At 40.7% G+C, this 13,982-nt stretch overlaps 1 protein-coding gene across 7 annotated transcripts in view; it reads right to left on the bottom strand.

The window, feature by feature from the left end:
• LOC144042641 (myomegalin-like) overlaps nucleotides 1–13,982 on the bottom strand; it is a 68,167-nt gene that overhangs the window by 23,698 nt on the left and 30,487 nt on the right. For 4 of the 7 annotated variants that reach the window (XM_077555474.1, XM_077555478.1, XM_077555476.1 and 1 more), the window contains exons 2-18: nucleotides 12,162–12,338; nucleotides 11,966–12,085; nucleotides 11,803–11,895; nucleotides 10,707–10,931; nucleotides 10,460–10,618; nucleotides 10,275–10,376; nucleotides 9,107–9,244; nucleotides 8,851–9,030; nucleotides 8,580–8,774; nucleotides 6,504–6,686; nucleotides 6,309–6,425; nucleotides 5,417–5,488; nucleotides 5,224–5,324; nucleotides 4,677–4,819; nucleotides 1,743–1,858; nucleotides 1,536–1,666; nucleotides 1,286–1,445 (exon numbers count right to left, since the gene is read on the bottom strand). In XM_077555474.1, the coding sequence (XP_077411600.1) occupies nucleotides 1,286–1,445; nucleotides 1,536–1,666; nucleotides 1,743–1,858; nucleotides 4,677–4,819; nucleotides 5,224–5,324; nucleotides 5,417–5,488; nucleotides 6,309–6,425; nucleotides 6,504–6,686; nucleotides 8,580–8,774; nucleotides 8,851–9,030; nucleotides 9,107–9,244; nucleotides 10,275–10,376; nucleotides 10,460–10,618; nucleotides 10,707–10,931; nucleotides 11,803–11,895; nucleotides 11,966–12,085; nucleotides 12,162–12,338 (2,412 nt within the window). The remainder of the gene's footprint in view (nucleotides 1–1,285; nucleotides 1,446–1,535; nucleotides 1,667–1,742; nucleotides 1,859–4,676; nucleotides 4,820–5,223; nucleotides 5,325–5,416; nucleotides 5,489–6,308; nucleotides 6,426–6,503; nucleotides 6,687–8,579; nucleotides 8,775–8,850; nucleotides 9,031–9,106; nucleotides 9,245–10,274; nucleotides 10,377–10,459; nucleotides 10,619–10,706; nucleotides 10,932–11,802; nucleotides 11,896–11,965; nucleotides 12,086–12,161; nucleotides 12,339–13,982) is intronic. The other 3 variants (XM_077555480.1, XM_077555477.1, XM_077555475.1) reach the window with 2 other exon arrangements.

Below are 13,982 nucleotides of genomic sequence, written 5' to 3'. Positions count from 1 at the left end.
GAATGTCACACAAAACCTTTTACATCTCTGAACAAAAAAGACCTTTTATTTTTATTTTTAAATAAATTAAGTGTTGCAAAAAGAGTGAACATTTCCAAAAATGATGTGCAAAAAAAATGTAAAAAATAGATAAAATGTATAAAAATAATATTTTTTTTTAATAACTTTTTTTTTTTTTTTTTACTAATTCACTGCCATTGACAGCTATTGACGTCAAAAATTAATTTTAACTATTTCTATTAGTGTAACTTTTTTTTTTTGATTTTCGTTAACAAGAGTACTAAAACCTAGAAAATATTTTTTGGGGTACATTTAGAACAGATATAAAATGTGTGATTAATCGTGAGTTAACTAGGGAAGTCATGCGATAAATTACGATTACAAATTGTAATCGCCTGATGCTTGATTAATTTTTTTAATAATCTTTTCTTAAAAAAAACAACAAATATATATATATTTTTTAAATTAATTTTTTTTAAAGAAAAGATTATTAAAAATTAGGGGCGTTAGGCGATCATTCGCATGACTTCACTAGTTAACTCACGATTGATCACAAATTTTATATTTGTTCTAATACAATAAGCAAAAAAATCGAGGTTTTCTTACTCTTGTTAAAAAAAGTGGGAAAAAAAATCTTAATCAAAACTAATAGAAATAGTTCAAATGAATTTTTGACGTCTATAGCCGTCAATGGCAGTGAATGAGTTCATTAAGTCCCAAATGCTTGGGCTTCATATTTTGCTGGAGTACCTGAGAACAACCAACACAAGCACAAATTCCACTCCTAAGCCAAGAATTCAAACCCGGGAACCTCAAAACATTGCACAGACACCATGCCTGCCTTTTTCCCCAACTAAGACCATTAAGTTCCTATACAACACAACAGGACAGGCCTTTAATAGTAACCTAAACTCTTTGACTGCCAGACGTTTTCAGAAAAGGGATGCCGTGGGTGCCAGCCGATTTAAGCATTTTTGACTGATCTTTCAAGGTCCACAGAAAATTATGTGTTTGGACTATGGAAACACACATACTACCAAATGAAAGATTGGACTCTCATCTTTCATCAGAAAAAAGTTTGTTTCTACCTTATTCCATTTGTCAGTAATCAACAATAGAAAATGGTTAGTTTCACCTCTGTTTTGAAAAAAACGTCTTTTAACGTCTTTGGCACTCCTCCATAGGATTTTACTAAACGTTGTTTAACGTTTTTGGCAGTCAAAGAGTTAATACCGTTGTCACGTGATCTAAAGAGGAAAAAGGTAGAAACAGGACTTGATTTGACCTGGACGGGGACTGAAGGCGTAACCCCGTCTTCATCATCTTCCATGTAGTCGTCGTCCTCCTCAGTATCATCGTCCTCCCGAAGACTCCTTTGGTTTGTCCCAAGTCCCCGATGTTCTTTTAGGAACTGGTTCTCCTTCCGAAGCCTCCGCAGTGTGCTCCTTCGAGCAAACAGGCCACAACGTTACCATCAAAATGGAGACGGCGTGCTGGAAAAAACAATGTCGATTGTCCCTGGGACAAACGTGCACCTCATCTGGGTCGCCGAAGCGAATCCCTCCCGCTCCAGCTGCGACTTGATTTCTTTCAGCTCCAGTTCAACCGTCTGCGTGCCGGTCCTCAGGAATCCAGACTCGGGTTCATGTCCACGGTCTCTTTGAGTCTACCATAAACACATTTAATTGTTATTGTCACAATCACACAATGTTTATTAAGTGACTACGCAACGGAAAAACTACCTGATGGGACGGCAAACTTGCCGAAGTCACTTTCTCGTCCTCCTCGATGCTGTCTGTGAACTCATCGCTGCTGCTGCCGTCTTCCTCATCTCGCTCCTCTTCTTCAGTGCTGACGTCTGCAAACACAGCCACATTTAGAAGAAGAAAAAGAAAAGCGTCTATTATCGTTTACATCCAAAGTCTCCTCTTATGATCCATGTTTCCTACTCGTGTTCTATTGTCTCCACTCTGACGCGGAGTCGCAGGGCGGAGGGGAAACGTTATGTCATCTCTTTCCAGCCGGCCAAAAACAAACTCAGGGTGGAGCAAAGCAGCCAGTGGAGTGTGTTAGTGAAAACCAGGGAGGTTCGAGACAGTTCTGAAGAAACTTGTAGTCATAGATTATATAACTTGGCAGTAAAATACAGTCTGTTCGGACTGGTACGGGAAATGGTGGACATTTTGAGTTTTTCACATTGACATGATATAGTGTACTTATTGGCCACATGTTTAGGTGATCCTTATCCAAATCCGTTTTTTTTTTTTTTTTATTTACTCCAGTTGGAGGCACAGAACTGTGAACAGCATTTTCATGGCTAAATAAGGTAATTTGACTATTTACACCTCAGTATGATGAAAATGTTGTATATCGCTAAATGCTTCCCTCTGTTGTAACTCATTAAGTAGTTGGCGAATGTTAAAATTGTATCATTAGGAAATTGGGCTTTTGTATTGTTTTCTATTCTTCTTCTGTGGTTTTGTGCACTGTGTTGTTTTTCCACTTGGACTTGGAACATATAGATGAAATGTATTCATTTGTCAAATGAGGCACTTAATCAGTGATAGTTGTGCCAAGTTTGCTCATTATGGTGTTTCATAGCGGGGGGGGTTGAGGAAGAACAGTCATGCAGGCGTGGAATGCATGCCACACTCACGCAGTGGGAGGGGGGGGGGGGCATGAAGAAACATGTCATGTGATAATGTCATGTATGTTTACATTTAGCAAGCAACTGTTGAGGGTACTAGAATTGTTTTTAATAAAAAATGAAAAAAAAAAGTAATCAGGGTTGTTCTGGGGCAGAGGTTGTTCGTCCATGCTCGGTAAAAACAGGAATTTCTGGATTGGGATTTTCTCAATATTCTCCCAGTACACACAAGAAAGAGAAGAACTTCTCTTCAACAGAGGAAAAACAGCAGGTGTTTATTTTGTTGCATTTGAAATACAAAAGTATTGACAAAGAATGTCTGAGGTGAGATTAAAGAGCTTCCAGGATGGATTGAACAGGAAAGAGATCATATACGACAAAAGCTAACCAATAGCACCATACAAAGCATTTGATCGAATGCCGAGCTAGATTCAGGGATGTGATTTGACCAAAGTGAAATTATCTGAAAATTTAGCCGGGGGTCTGGGGGCCGCTGGCACCCAGCTAGGTCCAGGGCAGTGCCCTGGTGGGGGGACACGGTGGGGGAAGCCCCCCGGAGCTCATGGGTTTTCCGTGTTTTTAAGTACTTTCAATGCACTCACATGACAAAGAAATAGACAAAACAACAGCATAAATTTTCAATGTATATTGAACTATCCCATATAAAATGGCAGTTTTAGTCAACTCCAAATCAGTCACATTCAAAAACATTGGACTGCCTTTGCTTTTAAAAACTATCACTGAGAATATCATCATATCTAACTAATGTGATTACTAAGTTAACACGTAAATAATGTTCAAGAGTTCAAATTTCATGAACAAATAATTGTATCATGACCAAATGAAAAGTAACTCATATTAGAGCATACCACAAATGTCTTTGTTATAGCAGAAGATGTTATCTGTCGGAGTCATGTGCATACACAATGAATTACAAAAAAAAAAAAAAAAAAAAAAAAAAATTTTTTTTTGGGGGGGGGGGGGGGTGGGGGGGAGATAAAAAAAGCGGAATTCCGCGAATTAGCGGAAAAATCACATCCCTGTAGATTATAAGGTAGCAAATGCAAAGTTGCTTTGAAATCGAAGGGTCGCCGCACACCGAGAGACGCAACTGAACAACTCTGAACCAATTGGTTGGCCACGCCCATCAACAACCGCCGATCTTCTTAACATGTTGAGGTTGCCACACTGTATTTTTTATTATTATTATTATTTTTTTACACGATTGTAAAGGAAGAAGTGGATTTGCCTGACCGATGTGGCTACAGTATAATAATAATAATAATAATAAAGAGAGGAAGCGGGTGAGATGTATGGATATTTGCGAGGCTATCGATAGACATAACCGCACTTCGCTTATTAGCACATATACATTTTGAAGTATCCCTTCAGTTAAGTACGATTGTGTGACAATAAACTGCATTGGCGGCGGCTGGCGGAGATGCGGCCTTAAACCCATAAACAGCATTTTTGGAAAGGAAACTAGTTCAGTCGTGTTGCTCGGTGCGTGGGGGATCCCAAGCAGACTACAGAACCTCGGGAGAAATCGACCCCTTTTGGGTGGGGGCGGGGAGGGGGTTTGTACGCCGGCGCACACGTCCTTGCAGACGAGATGACGTCAAACAAATAATGGATGGCGGGACCCTTTGACTCGATGTGTAAGGCAGAGGTTCGAGTTTCTCCACGAGACTTGAAGAAAACGTGACTGCGGCTCTAAGGCTGGAAAAGCGACCCGGGTGAGAGACGGCACACAGAAATGGCAAAACAGAACCGTTAGCACTGACAAGCGAAACGCAGGCCGTTTTTGGAACATCATCACAACACAACAAAGTATATTAATAAACATGACTCCATGGCAGTTAGTCTTCTTGGATTATGCTGCATCTGGATGAGGTTAGCTGCTTTTATCTAAGAGCACAACTTTTTTTTTTTTTTTTTCATCAGCGTGTTGAGGCCACACCAAACATCACACAGCATTTGCGACGGCGCCCCCTGCAGGCTCAGAGGCTCGACCCTGACCGTTCCCCACCTCCTAAGTCAGGCTGCCTTTTGCCGGCTCTTTCCAGGTCCAGGGCCGTGTTCTGGATCCGGGCCAGGACCTCCTCTAGCTGCCCGCGGAGTGCCTGCACCGAGTCCAGTTGGGTGTGGAGGGCCAGAACCTCGTCGGGGCTGCTGAGCGGAGAGCAGAGTCGGACATTGCAGGAAATCGGCAACAATCTTAAGTGCGTTGGAAGAGCTTTCGTCATAAATCCTGCTTTTGGAACGACAATAACGCACACATTAACATTTCCCTGCTCAAAAATAAATAAAGAAATGACATCATATATTGCTTGTACATCTAAATAAGATAAATAAATAAATAAAAAATAAATCTTAATATGTGGGGGAACGTTTAGATAGTTATTATTGTGGTTGTAGTTTACAATGTAGCAAAAACGGCTAATATTTTGAGGGAAGGAAAAGTGAGCGTTCCACTTTTCCGTTATGCAAACTACAACAATAATAAGTGACAAAAAAAAAAATTCTTGTTTCCATGTGCAAGTGCGCCTAATGTAGTGACTGCTTATCGCGCCTACCTGTCGCTGTTGGTGTGAATGAGATTCTGGTATAGTCTCTTCTCGGCCCTCAGGGCACCGTTCAGCTGACGGTACTCGCAGACGAGCTGCTCCAGCACGTGCTGATCGGTTACGGTTCGAGGAGAGAAGGAGAGCGGAGGTGATTTGGAGCAAAATGTTGGCTCACGTTGGCGCGAATGAAGCGACAACATACTTCGGTGCTTGCGGTTGCGGCTCCCTTCGCCTGCGAGGACGCCAAAGATGAACGCAGAGCAGAAAGTTCGTTCTGCGAGGTGAGGAGAAAAATGGGTTCGTAGAAAACAAGGTTATTTTAGTTGACAAAAACTCATGAAAAAACTTACAACTAAAATTCATCCATTTGATGTTGACAAAACGAACTAAAATGATAGCAAAAAAAGTCCTTTTTAGTCTTTGGTAGCGTTATTAATTTATTGCATGAGCCTTTGGGGACAATTTTAAACGTGAATATTTATTTTCGATTTTAACCGGAATAAGGATATTTGAAAGTGTGTCACACAGAAGTGATGTCATCTAGCAGCAACCAATAGAAAAGCACTTTCAGATGACGTTGCTCTTTTACTCCGCCCAAATGCAACGCTAGGTAAGAAATGTGTTACTTTGTTCATTTTTTTTTTTTTTTTTTTTTTTACGGGAGAGCTCAGTATTGTTCATTCGATTTGACATCATCATTGCTCTCCTTTTTTTTTTAGAAAAAAAAAAAATAATCCAACAAATCAATTAAAAAAAATTTAATAAATGTTTTTTTTTTTAAATACATATATATATATACACATATATATACCCCTTTTTTTTGTATGTGGGTGAGTATGTGTATGTGTGTGTGTGTGCGTTACTTTGTTCATTTTACCATAAGGTTTATTAAATATTGTGCACAAGTAATACAATTAAAAGAATATACTGAAATTAACTAAATCTAAACTAAAAATTAAATACCGGCAAGCATTTTTTTTTTTTAATCCAATTTTTTTTTTTTTAAACAAAAAATAAAAACTAAAATGAAAATTCCAAAACTATAATAACCCTAACACAAGACAAAAGAAAAATGGCTGTTCCCGCGCGCATACCTGAGCTTCCCTCTCCTTCTTGAGCATCAATCGCATCTCTTCCTGGAGAGCCTTCGCTTCTTCTTCGCTCTCCGTAGACGACTGCATCATCACTTCCTCTTGGTTCCGCATCATCTCCTGATCAGGTATGCGGTAAATACGTTGGCACGGGTACACCCCAAAAAAATAATAAAAAAAAAAAGTTGAAAGCGGTACCTTGAGAAAGGCTTCTTTCTCGCGGAGAAGACCTCGCAGATGCTGCACCTCTCCGCCCGTCTCCCTCTCTTTGTCCCGCCTCAGCTCGCCCAGCTCTTGCTCTCGCTGCGACAGCTGCCTTCGCACCTCCTGCAGCTGACCCGTGCGCTCGCTTATCACCAAGGACAGCCGGTAGGAATTGTCCTGAGATGGATACAGAAAAGCAGTGAATGACTCACGTTCAGGAGCAACCTCAAATGTATCGTGTACAGGTGAAGATGAAGTCTTCATCTCGGTACTTTTTGCACACCTTCTTGTTCTCTAACAAAGAGTTGAACAACAAAATTCACAACAGGTCCCCCCCCCCCCTTCCAATTTCTAAGGCCGTCGCGTCCACTTGTATGCCTTTCTGTGACTTTTATAGTCTGTGTGTTGCAACTGTATTGGGAAACAAAAAAAATTATATTGTATAAATGTCTTTTTTTCTCTTTTTTTTACCTTTAACTCATTCACTCGCAGCCATTTTCACTGAAGTAACCCCAATATTGTGTTCTATTGCTTTAAAAATATGGAACCTACCAAAATAAAGATTAGAGTCTCTTCTTTCATCAGGAAAAAAAAAGTATAGCCACACCTCTTTCCGTTTTGCAGCAGTTAGCATTAGAATATAGTTTCATCATTATTCACAAATCTGTTTAAAACTGTGGGTAAATTAACTTGGCCCTGGTTGATCCCTTATACTCTGCTGCCACCTGCTGGCCCTTTTTGTAATTACTACAATTTTTTTTTACCTGTTCTCTACATTTAAATTAGAATGTATTTATCAGGGATGTGATTTGACCAAAGTGAAATTATCAGAAAATTTAGCCGGGAGTCTGGGGGCCGCTGGCACCCAGCTAGGTCCAGAGGTCGAACCCCCCGGAGCTCATGGGTTTTCCGTGTTTTTAAGTACTTTCAATGCACTCACATGACAAAGAAATAGACAAAACAACAGCATAAATTTTCAATGTATATTGAAACTATCCCATATAAAATGGCAGTTTTAGTCAACTCAAAATCAGTCACATTCAAAAACATTGGACTGCCTTTGCTTTTTAAAAACTATCACTGAGAATATCATCATATCTAACTAATGTGATTACTAAGTTAACACATAAATAATGTTGAAGAGTTCAAATTTCATGAACAAATAATTGTATCATGACCAAATGAAAAGTAACTCATATTAGAGCATACCACAAATGTCTTTGTTATAGCAGAAGATGTTATCTGTCGGAGTCATGTGCATACACAATGAACTACTAAAAAAAATAAAAAAATAAAAAAATTTAAAAAAAAATAAAAAATAAAAAAAATCGGAATTTTTTTTGGGGGGGGAGATAAAAAAAAAGCGGAATTCCGCGAATTAGCGGAAAAATCACATCCCTGATTTATACTATTTTTGGGAGCAAAGGAGTTAATAGTAGATTGTAGATAGACCGAGATGTTTTTTTCATGGCGGATACCGATTATTAGTAGTCAAGGAGACCGATAACCGATATTTGGCGAAAAGATAGCAGCCCAGGGCAGCATCGCTTATAAAATTAACTGAAAATTTAAATAAATCATTCCTTGAGACCGAAATGTTTTTTCATTTACTTTTTAATCGACCCTCAGATAAAAAAGAGAAAAAAAGGCTGATGCCGATATTCGTCAAAATGCCAGGCCGATTATGGGTCCCTCGATCCCTAGTGGATTGCAACATTTGGTTTAGTTAGAATACATCAAAAGTGGCTGGTGAAGAACAACCGCGAAAGGTGGAGGTGTGAAGTCGACAGCATGAGTTTCCCTAATAGAAATGCTTTGCTGCCCTTTTAAAAGGAGTACAGATTGGGCAATCTTTTTTCCCTCCCTCCTTCATGTTTCCTTTTTTTCCATCTAAGGAACTCGGGGCACTCACTAAAGAACCGCCAGGCTTCCCTTTCAGTCTCCCTCTCTCGATCAATATTATTTTTTCTGTTTCTTGGACGGGTTGTGACTGTGAAGACTAATTCCTTTTGTGTTTTCACATACTTGGCCAATAATAATTGTTCTACACCCCAGCAAACAATATGCTACCTGCAGGTACTGGTCTTTGGCACTGAGGGTGTTGAGCAGGTCCGACACCCGCGTCTGGTGTTCACCGGACTGGCGGCTGCGGTCCGACAGCAGTTCCTGGAAGAGCTTCTCCTTCAGCTGGAGCCGAGCCTTCAGCTCTTCCACCACCTCGGTGGGACCGGCCTGAACTCGGGCCACCAGCGCTGCCGTCAGATCCTGCGCACACCGAAACAACTTTGGTGAACTTTGTTGCGGTGAAGCTTCGGGAGTCCCAAAATAAATCATTTGTAACCTGCGTCTCCTCGCCGCGAGCCTGCAGCGCCGCTTGCAGCTGGCCAACGATGTTGTCCTTCTCCCTCAAAGCGCTAAGCTCCTCCTCCTCACTCCGCTGCTTCAGCCACTGCAGGTTCCGGTAGGCCTCGGCCGCCTGCTCCAGCTCCAGCTCTTTGCCTCGCACCAGAGAATCCAGACTCTAAAATAAAGCGCACAAGTCCGGTTGTCGCGAGTGTGCAAACAAATGTCAGCTCAAGCTGGCGGCTCAAGGGCACCGTGATGGTCTCCTCGTTGTCGGACAGGATGCAGCGGAGCCGGTCCAGGTCTCGGTCCTTTTCCCTCTGCGCCAGCTGCAGCGTCCTCACTTGACCTTCGCGTTCGTCCAGGCAGCGGAACTTGTCGTCGATGGAGCGCTGCGGGAAGACGTTACGTAGGAATGTTCGAGATGTGACGCACTTAATCCAAGGTTGCAATCAGCTGTGATCGTTTTGAAAATGCATACAGACTATTCGCACTTTGCTATTTGTAGATTCACGTATTCGTTTTTTGTGTGTAACCTCTCCCGACTTAATAGCAGTTTTTGTGCTCTTTGTATAATACTCTATAATGCCACAGATGGGAGCCAAAATAGCTCATGGGAAAGTAGTAATTAGTGTCAAGGAATTAAGTTCAATTTTGAAATCAAATTAACTATAAGCAATTTCCTTTAAGGATAACTTTGTCAGACATGTGTGAAATGATAGTGTTTGGGGGATATATTTTTTTGGGGGGGGGGGGGAATTAATTATTTGTGTTTTTTCGCTATTTACAGCAGGGCTCTGTCCCTTTCCCCAGCGAATAGCGGGGGTTAACTGTACATGTAAAACAGACTTCTTTTTATAACATTATATTTTAGAATAACAAAAACATATCAAATGAGGAAACTGTGTTGATGTATTTTTGACAGGCAATGTTTTATTACTCAATGATTTATTCAGAAAGATATCGTTATTCGACATTAAAAAATTCAAGCATCTTCAAGGATCTCTGAAGATTGATTAAACTACACATTTTTTTATCTTAGTTTTATCTGTACATGAAGGAATACAATTAAGATCAGTGGCCTAGTGGTAGAGCGTTCGCCCTGCAACTGGGAGGTTGTGGGTTCAATCCCCGGCCGGGGTCAAAGACTATAAAAATGGGACCCATTGCCATCCTGCTTGACACTCGGCATTAAGGGTTAAAATTAGGGGGTTCGATCACCAAATGATCCCCGAGCGCGGCCCCTGCTGCTGCTCACCGCTCCCTCAGGGGGTTTGGGTCAAATGCGGAGAACAAATTTCGCCCCACTTCGGTGGGTGTGACAATCAGTGGTACTTTAACAATTAAAGATATTGCTAAATGTAAAAATAATAAAGATTTATATTCCCTTGTGAGAGATGTAGCAGCATTTTTGCATCCTACCTCCAAAGCTCGGTCTCTGTCTTTAATTCTCTCTCTTAATTTCTCAAGAAGTGCATCCCTTGGTTTGGAGCTTCCTGGTGTCTCTAGCATCTCGGAGTACTCCTATATAAAATAAAATTTAAAAAAAGTAAATACACATTTGGTACTTTGCAGGTTTATTTATCATGCAAAGTGTGAGGGGTGACCTGCAGTTGTCGCTCCTGCTTCTGCAAAGAGTGACTGAGCCGTGCGATGCTTCTGTCTTTTTCTTGCATCGCACCGAGTCCCTCTGCGACCGCTTCCTTTAGAGCTTCTTCTTTAGCCTGGAGCTCAGTGCGGGTTTTGTGAAGCGCGCAACGCAGGTCCTGCAGCAAACAGGAGCGATCTTCATTCAGCCTGAAGAATCGTACATACATCCTGCTCTGCTTTTTTTTTTAAAAGCCAGCCACAAACCTGATTGTGTTTTTCAGTCTCTTCCCCGTGCTGCAGCGCCTCCTGGAGGTCAGAATTCAGCCGGTCTTTGAAGCGGGCCAGATCCTGGCCTTGTCTTTGGCTCTGTCTGAGACTGCGCTGGCTGGCCTCCAGCTCCAGACCCAACGAAAACAGGGAGCTCTGCACTCCCACCAGCTCTCCCTGCAGCTGGGCAAGCGTCACCGACTCACTGACGCCCTCTGGCGCCTGGAGAGGGAATAAACATGTAGCAAGTTGTTACTCGTCTCCAGAAAACCGGTTGGCGCAATTGGTTCATCATTTTTTTGTAATTGTTGATAGATTTTTAATGTCATTTATGGGACCCAATTATTTTTTAATGCTTTCTAAATTTTAAAAATAAGTAGTGGACATAATACGAAACAGTAATGTGACGAGGTCGACAGCGCACAAAGAGTACTAGATATAAAAAGAATGAAGACTATAACTACTAAGCATATAAATGAAATTAGCATATCATAGAAACATTAAATTATTTCGGAAGCTCAATTCATATAGATTCATTAAATCAGAGTTCACCAAACATTTTGAAAATGTGACTACAGTCTTGGGGTATTAATTAATGCGAAGGGCTACAACCAGAGACTTCTGAAAAACATTTACCCAAAATGACCTTTTATTATATTGTTACTATTAATAACTAATTATAATAAAATTAAGACACTGATCATGTGAATGATTTCTTACAATACTTAACGATTAGACAAGGTAGAAAACAAAAACCAAACACTTTCTATAAATCTCTGCAAGCGTCTTTATTCTCAAAAGAACACTTCTACACAATCCCTAGGAAGTCACAATGCCCCACCACCAGTGAGCTAGTCCGCAGGCTACTCATGTGGTCCTTGGGGGAGGCCTGTTGCGACCGCGACCATTAAATACGTTTCCGACCTAATTTCCACATAAAAACATTTCGATCGTTAAATTTTTTTTTTTTAATTTCCTGGGATTGTGACCATCCAAATTATAACAAAAATAAGATTTTTTTTTTTTTTTTTTTAACTGTAAGCAGGGAATTTTGGAGTTAATGTCTACAGTGGTATCATAATAAATATCTCACCTTGCTCTGTGTGAGCTGATTACGGTGGGCCATTTCTCGCAGCTTGTACAATGTGACATTCTGCCCCTCGATCAGCTGATACAACTCCCGGGCCTTGAGGCAGAATTTACATTGATTAGAGTCCACACATGAATCAAATCCATTTCGCACCAAGACGCTCAACCTCGGTGTCTTTGGTGCCGATGGTTTCCGTGAGGTCCTGGACGGTTCTCTCCCGACTCTGAGCCGCCTGGCGGAGGGAACGAAGCTCGCACTCCATCTCGTTCAGCTTCTCCTGCAGCTTCTACACGCCGATCCAGAGGTCGCGGTCAGTCTCAGACTCGGGTCGGGTCTGTCATATTTTTCTAAATGGGTCTCACCATATTGTTGGAATCGCTCTCGTGGATTTTGGCCTGCAGGGATTGGACCTGCAGTTGGGCCTTCTGCAGCTCGTTGACACACTGGCCGGCTGCACACTCGTATTGGTTCAACTGGCTTTGCTGCTCCTCCACGAGGTTCTGCAGGAGAGAGAGGAGAGTCCGATCTGAAACCAGTAACTACAATAGACAAAAAATATTGTGACAGCTTTCAGAGAGGGTCTATGTGAATATTTGCTCACTAATATAGAACGTTTGAGTTCAGGTCTAATCTGATTAGTAAATTGACGAAATGTAAATATACTTTTGTGATTTCGTACGGACTGGCATTGAAATACAAAAAAAAACAAGACCGCAAGAGCATTGCCGGCAAATTGCGTAACGGTCATTCAACATTAAAAAGTCTGCTTATTATTCATGCAATCATTTGGTAAAAGCTTCCCGCGCAGGACTTTGCCTTCATTACATGCATGAGTTGGCTCGAGTGCACCCAAAGTGATGTGTGCAGCTATTATGTTTACATAACTCATATGTGCGGATGCACTAGAGACGTGTGATTTTTTTTCTATACAAGCAACATGAAGAGTTGAAAAATAATTGAGGTCGTTAGTAGAGCCGTTTCAAATGGAACTGCTGGATTGGTGAGATGATGGGTTTTTTGTAACATTTGGTGGATGGCTTTGCCTTCGGGGGGGCAGTGGCGGGAATGAGGTCAGTGGTAGAGCCGCTCAGTCTTCACTATCTCACATTCCATAACCTACTTATGTCAGCAGCGCTTACGCTTATTGTAGACGGCCAATTTACAGGAAGCCTGAGGATGACTAATTTATCGCATCTGAATTTTTAACGCCGTCTTTGGAACACATTTTGTCAAGTATAATGCAGATATTCAAGCTTAGCAAACTCGCATGAGAAAAAAATCCTGTGCCTGAAATTGACAATGACCTTTTTGTTGCATGCAAACACACGCGTACTGTACACACATATAGCAATTAGGCCAAGTCGTGGCTGCAAGCTTACCGAGTGCTAATTCAATGTATTCTTTCACTTACACACAAACCACAATGGCTGCCTGCTGTGTGAGATCGTGACTAACACATTTGTGTAGGCCAATTCAGCAACATTGTAAATGATAGTCATTACAGAGTACCAAACACGATTATTTTTGTGAATAAATAAATGTTTTTTTTTGTTTTTGATTACGAACAGTTCGTAAAATAGTTTTTGGGGAAAACCCAGTGAAGGGTTTTCCCCTTGGGTTTGCTTGTTAATGAGCATTTCCAGAAATATCATCTAAGCTCAAGGGTCAGCAACCATTGTTGACTTTTCTGCCTTTCTGTCAAATTTCAGACATTTTTGGCAATTTTATGGACATATGGTAATTTTCCTTTCTTTTTTGAACATTTTATGGCTATGTTTTCACTTTTTTCTGCCTTTTTTGCTAGCAATTTTCTGACATTTTCAATTTTTTGGGGGGATTTCTTCTTTTGTCTTTGAACATTTTATTAATCCTTTTTGAATTTGTGCCCCTTTTTGAAATACATTTTCAGACTTTTTTTTTGGGGGGGGGGGGGCAATTCCTAAGACATTTTATGGTAATATTTTGTCTTTGGACATTTTATGGTTACTTTTTGAATGTTTTCTTTTCTTTCTGTTTTTCTTCTTCCTTATTGGACATTTTATGGTCATGTTTGGACATGGTTATGTCATTTAAAAAACTTTTTCATCTACCTTTTGTTTCTCTTTTTCTGACAACTTCGACATTTTTTGAATATTATTATTATTATTATTTAATTCATTTAAAAATATTTTCTAAAAAAAATA

Source organism: Vanacampus margaritifer, chromosome 2 (genome assembly GCF_051991255.1).
Source record: "Vanacampus margaritifer isolate UIUO_Vmar chromosome 2, RoL_Vmar_1.0, whole genome shotgun sequence".
NCBI classification, from domain to species: domain Eukaryota; kingdom Metazoa; phylum Chordata; class Actinopteri; order Syngnathiformes; family Syngnathidae; genus Vanacampus; species Vanacampus margaritifer.
Note: the sequence above shows the minus strand (reverse complement) of the source record. Positions and strands in the feature narration are given on the sequence as shown.